At 43.0% G+C, this 11,067-nt stretch overlaps 2 protein-coding genes across 6 annotated transcripts in view; both read left to right on the top strand.

Moving 5' to 3' along the window:
* sncb (synuclein, beta) overlaps nucleotides 1-28 on the top strand; it is a 312,664-nt gene extending 312,636 nt beyond the window's left edge. For all 5 annotated transcript variants that reach the window (XM_079499912.1, XM_079499914.1, XM_079499911.1 and 2 more), the window contains one exon: nucleotides 1-28. This exon is cut by the window's left edge and continues 857 nt beyond it. The gene's annotated coding sequence lies outside the window, so the exon portion shown is untranslated.
* Nucleotides 29-760: 732 nt separating this feature from the next.
* Nucleotides 761-2,414, top strand: adirf (adipogenesis regulatory factor; the record flags this gene model as incomplete). The annotated part of the gene is made up of 3 exons (XM_079497073.1): nucleotides 761-839; nucleotides 1,464-1,526; nucleotides 2,311-2,414. 3 exons carry the CDS (start codon nucleotides 761-763, stop codon nucleotides 2,412-2,414), a joined length of 246 nt encoding a protein of 81 aa, XP_079353199.1.
* Between the last annotated feature and the right edge of the window lie 8,653 nt (nucleotides 2,415-11,067).

The raw sequence follows: 11,067 nt of genomic DNA, 5'->3' as shown, positions 1-11,067 counted from the left end.
CAATCCTATGTAAATAAAAAAGTGAGAAAAAAAATGAAGTGATTGGTGTTACTTTTATTTAAAATAATAATAATTTCCAAACTCACTGCAGATTAGTACATGTAAAACTATATGGATTGTAGCCTACCCAAAAACTACTACCATGCACCTACAGTATACTTTCCCTGACCTCTTGCTATATGGAGAGTTTGGAGACCACATAACCACTTCATAGGGAACCGGATCCCCCAATATTTATTCCCCTTCCACTCAGCATTGCCATAAATGGTAATGTCTATTTTATAGACTTATTTCTGTGCTGCATGTGTCAGACAGAAATATTTAGATGCTCACATGACTTCTGTTTACCCATTTGATTTCTATCATTCTCGCCTACACCCGCTCTATTCCCCCTCTCTGTCTCTCCATCTGTCTGTCTCCCTTCTGTCTGTCTGTCTGTCTCTCCATAGCCCCCCCCTCCCCCTCTTTTTCTCTCTGTGCTCGGTGAGCTAGCCTTGGTGATGAGGCCATGTTGTGTAGAATCTGCTGAGGTGGTCCAATGGGGGCTCTGTCTAGCCCTTGGCAGGGTTCTACTTCTGCCATAGTCAGGATGCCAGGCTAATCAGGCCTCTTTGCCTGGGTTTTGTTGTGCTAATCCAGTCGGAACGTACGGGCCGGGGGGTGTCTGGCCCAGACAGAGGGTATTAAACAGGCGTTCCAGCCACATTCTGGTCAGACTGATGTGTGGACGCTGCAAGGGACGGGGACACAGATTGGAGCCATGGCCTCGTTCAAGAAGTCTTTCGAGGGCCTTAAAGGCAGCGGCCACTCGGCAGCGAGAGGAGTGACGGAGGCGACGGGTACAGTATACAATACAGTACACATAGACTAGAACAGTTCTCCTCATCTCTCTGTCACTTTAGTAAACATAAAATACATTTTCGTGTTGTCGATATCCATTTTATCCAATCAGGAGAGAGTGCACTCGCACAGGATAAAAGTGAATCTGGATGTTATGAAATAAAAAACCTGAGGCTGGGGGGATTGAAGCTGATACTATCAGAATTTAGACTTTTAACCTTTTTTTCTTTTTCCTTTTTTTACAACGTCACACCTCATTTGAGATGACTTATATGTTACGCTAAATGTGAATATTGATTTTCAGAATGTAAAAACTTTTACCTGTGACCCAATGATCTTGTAAACATGCAAACTCACTCTCTCTCTCTCTCTCTCTCTGTCTCTCTCTCTCTCTCTATATATATATATATACACACACACACACACACACACACACACACACACACACACACACACACACACACACACACACACACACACACACACACACACACACACACACGTGAACTTGAGAGTGGTAATTATTCATGAATGCAATTGCAGTTTAACAAAATATAAGTTTGTGTAAGTATGGATATTCTGGATCTATGTGGATAAAATGTGTCCATGTCATGTGACTTCAGTGCAGGCAGCGCAGGACGCCGTGCAGCAGGTGGCAGAGTCCTCCAAAGAAACGGCCAACACAGGTACCAAACTCTTCTCCCTTCTGTCTCCAAAACTATGGAATGCATTTCCCATTGCAATCAGAACTGCAGACTCACTCCCAATCTTCGGCCGTAGTCTGAAAACCCACCTCTTCAAACTACATCTTAGCCCGTATAGCACTTGCCCTAGCACTTGCCCGCAGGGCAAGTGCATATACCAAGTGGTGCTAAAGCACCTGCCCTTTTGTCTTCTGGACAGCAAAGTGCCCTTTTGAAAGTTTGTCTTTTGTTTGTTAATTTTATTTTTGTTTTGTACAGTGTGTCCCATGTTGACATTGATCAAGTCTGGATTAAAAGCGTCTAATATATTATTTATGCCCCAAAATCTATAAATCTCACACACTATTAAGGCAGCCGGCGGTTCCACGTGCCGCACAAGGTGCCCTTTTTTAACTTGGGCACCTGCCCCTCAAAAGGTCTGAGCACACCACCGACGACCTTACAGGCGTAGGCTTATGCAAAGGCTCAATTTATGTAATTTAGATAGCATTGTTGTTAATGTTTGAAAAAATAAATAAAACTATTTCTGACATAAAAAAATTATAATAATAATTTAAAAAAATATATATATAGTCCTTGTATCAAATGAGGTATAGGTATAGTAACACAATCAGTTTGATGCTCTTCATGGAGACATTTATTAAATTAATTCAGACAATTCATTAGCCTTTATTATGTGCGGTATGAAAAAGGTTATTATTACTTGTAAGAGTATTGTATTATTTGTCTGAACATTCACCCTGTGCTTCTCTCTGACTTGTGAAAGCTGCTCAAGAGGCTGGCAGACAGACTCAGACAGCCATAGGGAAAGCTGCGGACAAAGCTACAGATACCATCAAGGAGTTTGGACAGAAACTTGAGACCAAGTGAGCCCCCATAACTCAGCTCGGTTCTGCTCAAAACCGGCGGAGCCACTTTGTCTGACGTACTGTATGTACTTGTGTTGCTTTCTGGTTACTGCACCAGAAAGCAAGAACTCTGAGATACAAGAAGAAAGAAAACTGAAGAAAATTGAAAGAGTTTCATTATCTCAAAGCAAACATTCCACTGGGAAAAGTTTACAAATGGGTCATTTTCTCCCATCACCCTCATTTGTGTTACCTGCTTTTTCCCCCCCTCTATCGCCTTACGATAGATTCTATTTAATCATATGTTATTATTTTGGCAAATAAAGACAGATTAGATGTCAAGTTGTTTCTCAGTTGTATGGATGACATACAGTAGCCTACCGCACCAAGAGATCAAATTGTCATGATTCATTGTGGGTGTGTTTAATTAAATGAAACATGAGCTGTCCATGGCATGCCATGGCATGACACCTGTTATTTTGTGGCAGCATGGACAGCTTGGCTATATCTTTGAGCTTGTAAGCTATATATTTTATTATATCTATATAATTTATATATCTTTTGCTATTATTGAATTTGAATCCTGGAAAGTAACAGTTTTGGACAACGATAACATCATGCTGGCACTATAAAAAGAAACGCTACACCCACATTAACATTATTACCTTAAAGGAGTAGTTCGCCCCAAAACATTTCATATTTTCCATCAATTAAACACCCTGCACCCCATGAAGCCTTGAATTCATATATATATATATATATATATATATATATATATATATATATAGTTCATAGTTCATATATAGTTTTTTTTGACAATAATTTGGGTCATCTGTCAATAGCCTATACTGCAGGACACTCAATACATCCAAACAGAATAGTCCTATCTGATTGCATTAAACGTTAAACGACATACTTTGCCACTCACATTATAGAAAACAAGTAATATTTTGGTTGAACTACCCCTTTAAGCTGTGTATCAAAATGTGAATGTGTGTGAGTGACCGTTGCCTACTGTATTTTCCTAAATAGTACCCTGGGTGTTTAATATGCAAAATGGTGCGGTTATTAGGTAGTGGGCATGCAGGCATTTGCAGTAGGGCTACTATTTAGGGCGGCTGTGGCTCAGGAGGTAGAGCAGGTCGTCCAATGATCCCTGGGTCGGCGGTTCGAATCCCGGCTCCTCCTGTCCACATGTCGAAGTGTCCTTGGGCAAGACACTGAACCCTACATTGCCTCCAATGAGTCGGTCGGTGTAAGCTTGCCACCATTGGTGTGTGAATGTGGGAAGTGAGGACGCTGGCGTCAACTGTTCGCCGCTTCACCTCCCAATGTATGAATGAATGTAAAGCGTTTTGAGCACTTGGAAAAGCGCTATAAAAATGCAATTCATTATTATTATTATTTGGAAATATACGGTACGTATTACTTAAGACCATGTGTTCCCAAACTATTAAGGGGTGACTCCAGTTGCTTGTTGTACTACACCACCAACCTGACAGCTCAACTCTGAAGAGATATCCACCCCAGCTCCGCTTCAAAGTCTGCAAGGTTCTACTGAGTCCCACAGACCCCTAATGAACCCCCAAAATGTCCATAGCATCTGTCTGCAGCCCCTTATAGCAAAATGGCTTAAAAAAGGAAAATAAATGGGTTACTCATCATTGGGCAGCCAAAAAGGCCTGTGAGGTCATTCACTCATTGACCGCCACCATTGACTCTGGCGCTGCAATTTATCTACCGCTAGATACAGCAGAGTATTTTATTCTGAAAACCCCAAAATAATCCCAAAATGAACCGGAAGCAAAATCGCCTAAAGCTAATCTGGCAATCGCATTTTTAAAAGTCATCAGAAGCGTTAATAGTAACCGCGAGGTTTAGTAATGAGCCCGTAACATCGACCTTCTGTTCAATCACCTCAATCTGAGCCTCAATTCAGAGAAAAAAAGGGTTTTAAGAATGTAATGGCAGCGGACGGCGGGGAAACATTTACATTTCATTGACGGACCACATGTAAGCCGAGCGTTACATAGCGACAGGGACGCTGCAAGACCGTGGATATCAGCAAGACCATTCTGAATCAATACAATTATAAAAGACGCCAAAAGACAATCTTAGCGCCGAGTGCCATTGGAAAAAAGACGTCAAAAGACGATTTTGGCAGTGAGTGAGTTCATTTTGTGCGTGTGCTTGTGCTTTGAACAATGCCATATACTAAAAAGAACTGTTATTTACCATTAATGACAAATTTGGGTTCTTATCATTTACATCATTTGATTGAAAACATGAAATTATACATATATAGTATATCTAGTAGATCTATCTATCTATCTATCTATCTATCTATCTATCTATCTCATGTAGGCTACATGAAACACTAAAGTGTGCAATGTGCCTTTAAAACTGACTTTTAGAGGAAGTGACATAATTTGACTAATCATGACACGAGGACACATCAAAGGTGAGTTCTGTCATTTTACTAAGCTTGTTTTTACATGTTTTTTTAAAGGACAAGCTAAAGTATCCCAGAAAATAATGAAATAGTTGTAAATCCAAAACGTTCTGAAAACGTTACTGAAATCCTTGCTAACACCTAAACAGGTTTAGCCATGTGCTCAACCATAAGTCACACCAGTCTGTTGCACTATAAATGAATGTGGGTACATATATATATCCACCATTATGTTTTTATTAAAACATCAGCTATGTAGGCCTAAAGGTAGGGTTATTTTGTGCTTCATTAGACTTCAGACTACAAGGAAAGCATTCTTGTGACAAGGATGAAAAGGGGTGTATAAAGATGTATTTTTTTAAAGAAAAGAAAAAACATGCTGAGATGGCTTGCTTTATGTTTTTCTCATAGTTCAACATGTCCTCCACAATCCACATGACTCAATGTTTTGATTTGCAATCTGGGAATTATGTTCAAATGATGTTATCAAACTAAATCATAGATTTTGTTTGTTGGTTTCAGCAAAAGGACTAACAGCAACTGTAGCTAAAAAGGTAAATTTTTGGAGGAGAGACTACTTGGACCCACAAAAACAGGGTATTGTGGATTTGAAACATGTATTAATAATAAACATGAAGGCAGTACAAGGCACACTGGAAACCACTAGCTGGTGAAAAATATACCAGTGAAATATTATATAAAAAAATAACCTTTGTTCAATTTTGAAAAGGTTACACAGTATGACTTTAAACTATATATGTACAATTTAGCTGAAAGGATGAATGACAAGTGTCATGAATCCTGTTTTATTCTTACTATACCAGTGCATGAGTTCATTATCATCATTGCAATGTCAAGAGGACCTGAGGCCCACACACAAACACACATGTATGCACACCACGCACGCACGCATGCACGCACGCACGAACACAGAACTCTTGAGTTGCTAGGCAACAGATCCCAGTGGTGATCTGGGATCTGCGGAGGCCTTTTGAATGGATGATGATAATTCTGCTGTCAGCTATAGTACACAGTGTTTTCCGGGGCCAAGCCTATGGCCCACTGCAACAATATGGAGATAGTATATGTGTAGTTACTCTTAAATGAGGTGTGTGTGTGCGTGTGTGTGTGCGTGTGCGTGTGCGTGTGCGTGTGCGTGTGCGTGTGCGGTGTGTGTGTGTGTGTGTGTGTGTGTGTGTGTGTGTGTGTGTGTGTGCGTGCGTGTGCGTAGGATAGTGCTGTGCAGAAGTGTGTGGGAGTATTATATCTGCATCCCCCAGGCTACTGTATGGATATCATGGAAGCACTGTGTCTTTATGCACCTTCATAGTTACAGAAACACATTGATTGCATAATACATTAAACAATGAAACAGAATATCCAGTAACATTTGAGTGATAATTATTTTAAAATATACACTCCACACATTTTGGAATTCGTTGCTAAAGCCAGGCATTTTTCTTTCAGATTACTTTCCAGCTTTTTGTTGTTCAATGTTCTCTCTTTTCTTTTTCTTTTTTTTTTTTTTTTAAATATTGTGTTAAAAGATTGTGGCCAGGTGAGGCAGTGATGATTATTGACAATGATAATTATTTCCAAGTTCAGGGGGGGGAGCTCTGATGGCAAACCTGTGATTACATAAAATCATTATCAGCATGATGATCCGTGCCCAATTCACTTTGATTTGACCCTATACTGTTGCCACTGTACGTGTTGCTATGAGAACCTAGAGTTAATTACAATGATTTGCCAATGATTAGAGAGCCGAACAGAGATTATGTCATTATATTACCACTCATTGCCAGATCCCTACTGTGGTTTCCACGGAAACTGGGAATGTGAATCTTTTCGATAGACACAGTCATAGCTAAAGCCCAAGGAGTGCCTAAGATAGATTCTTCTAGAGGCAAACCTGTAGCCACAGCAATCACTATCCATCGACAAGAGAGAGGGAGAGACAGATATACAGTACAGATAGCAGCCGTGAGTTTTTATTAACAGTGAGATTTGACAGTATTGGACATGGATATGAGCGAGAGCAATGGACAGACCTCAGTCTGACTTTAACTGTTGAGGTATGTAACCTTTGAGTCCGTCATTTTTCTTCTTTCATTTGTGCAGTTCTGTTTTTTAAACTGTTGTGGATTCTATTCTATGTGTTCTTCAGGTGATTGTATTGAATCACACAGCTTGATCTTTGCTCCACTGGCATGCAGTGGTAGTTTTAGAGTAACTGCCAAAATGTAGATAACTGAAATGAAAAACGTAATCGAATGTTATGATAATTTGATGGTGATATGATTACCGCGTAAGCATATTAGATTAAATATGCATATCATTTTAATATTCAATATTCCTTATTTTAAATATGATTACTGGTATATTATGAAACCAATAGCCTTGGAAATGTATTTAGGGTTAGCTGCTTACATTTACGGTACTGTAGCTGTGTAAATTATTCAATGCATTTTCATAGTCATCCTTGTTTCCCAAGGATGTATCACAGGAAATATTGGATTGTTTGTTTTATCACGTTGTTGCTGTTGTGATTTATTCAGGTGATGTGGAATTAAAAGAATGTTGATGCTCTGTGTCTCTTATAGGTGATTGTTGAGAGACTTCTGTGCAGTGTGAGAGAATGGGAAGCAAGGATGAGACCAGCAATCCTGCAGAGGGCAGCCTGCACTGTGAAATGACAGAGGATGAAGAGCACCCTGGTGCCACCGGTAGCACTGAGGAGCCTCAGATGAGCCCCAGTCCAAACCAAGTAGTCACTCAATCACGACTCAGACAGAATGAAGTAACAATCCCACCACAATCAAGTGCCAACAATGTCCTCAGTGATCTATCAGCATGTGATGAAGCGGATGACTTTCAGTATAAGTCTAAGAGCAAAGAAATGGACAAGGTTACAGAGAACATTTTGCCAGAGTCATCTGCTCAGTTCTCCTCTGTCCCATGTTCCCCGGCACCTTCCGGACAGCACCACATCCGGACCCAGGTCAGCCTTGAGGTGGTCCAATGTCACTCAGTTGCGACCAGCCCTATGACGCCTCCTCAGGGGGATAATACCTTCTTCTTCCCAAACTCCTCTGGGCGGTCGGCTGGGGCCACTAATGATGCTGAGCTGCAGGTTGGTCGGCAGGTGGAGTACCGTTCTGTCGCCACAGCGCCCATGACCCCCAAAACACCCACATCTGCAACCTTTCCAGAGCTAACGGAGGAGAATACAAGAGGGGGCGTGGAGACGCGTTCTAAGTTAGAGTGGACGCCTCCTGTGAAGGATACCACAACACTGCACGGCAACGGGAAACATTCCAAGCAGCACACACAGAAAATGGGGAGTATGGATCAAGATATCACGATCCTGGTGACACACCATGAAGGCACTTTGGCAGAGTCTGAAGAGGGGGGGTTGCATACTGATTCATCCCTCTGTTCCATTGAGCTAGAAGTGAAGATAGATGAGTGCAATGAGATTAATGCACCGAGTACTGAGGCAAAGGGGGAAGCTATGAACACTGAAAGACATCAGAAAAAGGAATCTCCCATGGATGAAGTCCCTACAGCAAACACCAATGAAGGAAAGAACTTTGACTCTGGCCATGACCAGGAAGCAACAACAACAGAAACACAAATCAAAATAAAGCATGTGAGCTCCTCCCTACCGATAAGTGAGCCTCATCAAACAGCCAAAGATAAACAATCTACACATTCAGAGGTCAAAACAACAGCAGAGGAATCTTTTGGCGAGGAGCTGGAGAAAGTTTCCGAACGAGAGTCTCCCATGACGCCAAATCCTGTACCAAGTTCTCCAGCTCCCTCTGGGTTTCAGCACATTCGGACCCAGGTCAGCCTTGAGGTGGTCCAGTGTCACTCTGTGGCCACCAGTCCAATGACGCCTCCTCAGGGGGATAATGCCTTCTTCTTCCCAACCTCCTCTGGGCCATCTGGGGCCACGGGGCCAGAGACTAAAGATGCTGAGCTGCAGGTGGGTCGGCAGGTAGAGTACCGCTCTGTCGCCACAGCACCCATGACCCCCAAAACACCCACCTCTGCAACCTTTCCAGAGATCTGTAGAAAAGAGACAGAGCAAATGGGGGAGAATACGAGAGGGGGCGCGGAGATGGGCTCGACTGGCCATGTACCACATGATAGTACTGTGATTAAAAGCGCTGCTGATTCTGAGACAGGTTATAAGTTGGAGTGGACCCCTGCTGTGAAGGATACCACAGCGATGGATGTGCCTGAAGCAACAAGCTGCGTCTCAACAACCGCATCTCCAAAGAGCTCTGTCGACAGCCCTCCTATTGGGTCAGTAGATTCACAGGCAACACTACACGACAGCAGGAAACAATCCAAGCAGCACACACAAAAAATGGGGAGTATGGATCAAGATATCACGATCCTAGTGACACACCATGGCACTATGGCAGAGTCTGAAGAGAGGGGGTTGTATACTGATTCATTTCTCCGTTCCATTGAGCAAGAAGTGAAGATAGATGAGTGCAATGAGATTGATGTACCGATAACTGAGGAAAAGGGGAAAGCCATGAACACTGAAAGACATCAGAAAAAGGAAACTCCCATGGATGAAGTCCCTACAACAAACAATGAAGGAAATAACTTTGATTCAGACCATGAAGAGGAAGCACCAACAACAGATCCACACATCAAAATAAAGCATGAGAGCTCCTCCCCCCCAATAAGTGAACCCTCTCTAACAGAAAAAGAGCACGTGGCAAAAGATAAGAAATCTACTAAATCAGGGGTCAAAGCAACAGAAGACAAATCTTTTTCGGAGCAGCTGGAGAAAATCTGCCAACCAGAGTCCTCCATGACGCCAAATCCTGTACGAACTGGGTTTCAGCACATTCAGACCCAGGTCAGCCTTGAGGTGGTCCAGTGCCACTCTGTGGCCACCAGTCCAATGACGCCTCCTCAGGCTTATAATGCCTTCTTCTTCCCGACCTCCTCTGGGCCATCTGGGGCCACGGGGCCAGAGACTAAAGATCATGAGCTGCCGGTGGATCGGCAGATAGAGTTCCGCTCTGTTGCCACAGGGCCCATGACACCGAGAACACCCACTGCACCCTCCAGTTTCCAAGAGATCATGCTGGAAAAGAGTGTGGAAGAGAGGATAGCGGAGGAGGAGCAGGATAAAGATGAGAAGGAGTCAATGAGCACAGAGACAGTAGCGGAGGATAAAGTGAAGGTGGAGGAAGATCAAAAAGTGGAGACTGCTGCAGAAAAACAGACGGCAACCGTTGGCAAAGAGAAATGCGAGGAGCCAGTGCAGAAGGTGAACTGGGATGAGAAGGGGATGACTTGGGAGGTGTATGGCGCCGTGGTGGAAGTGGCTGTGCTGGGCTCGGCCATCCAGAAGCACCTAGAGAAGCAGGTGAAGAAACACAGAAATCAGCCCTCCATGCCTCCCCCTCCTCCCCTCATGCCCACAGCCGTCCCGCTTACCTCTGCTTCTCCACCAGACTCGGCGTCTGGCAAGAGGAGTTCGAAAAAGGGCCGGGCAGGAAAGCGTGACGGGAAGCTGGGCCGACGCAGGCAGAATCCCTTCCGCTTGCTGCTGCGAAACATGCAGCAGCCAATTTGCTGTTCCAGAGCCCATGCAGCAGAGTGACAGATGGCACACTGTCCAGTTTTACACCTGCAGACAGCAGGGAAACAATGAGCTTCTCTTCCAACTGATCACATGGTGTTCCCTAACTGCATCACAGTCTTTTCTCTTTTATTTTTATTTTATTTATTTTTTCATTTTTTCAGGGGATTTTGACATTGTGGAATATAACAATAACAAAAGGAGTTGAACAATGACGCTCTAAGTATTTCATTTTCCTGTTTCTTTTTCTGTCAAGGTTTCTCTTTAAAATATAAAAAATCAGACCTGTCTGAACTTAGTGGTACTGTACTCGTGCTGTACGTACTGTACTGTATAGTACTGTACAAGCTCTCCTCCCTGGCGTGTGTGTGTGTGTGTGTGTGTGTGTGTGTGTGTGTGTGTGTGTGTGTGTGTGTGTGTGTGTGTGTGTGTGTGTGTGTGTGTGTGTGTGTGTGTGTGTGGCTGCAGTGACAACAGTGACACTTGGTGGTCAACAAACGCTATTTCCGTACTCAGACATACAGACGGTACTCGGACGGACACAGGGACAGACACACATTGCTAGGAGTGGCTATAGCACCACTGACAAGATTTCATAACCAATTT

The sequence above is a fragment of the Electrona antarctica genome (genome assembly GCF_951216825.1).
Source record: "Electrona antarctica genome assembly, chromosome: 1".
Lineage (NCBI taxonomy): Eukaryota > Metazoa > Chordata > Actinopteri > Myctophiformes > Myctophidae > Electrona > Electrona antarctica.
The sequence above is the reverse complement of the archived record's forward strand: the minus strand, read 5'-3'. Positions and strand labels throughout refer to the sequence as shown.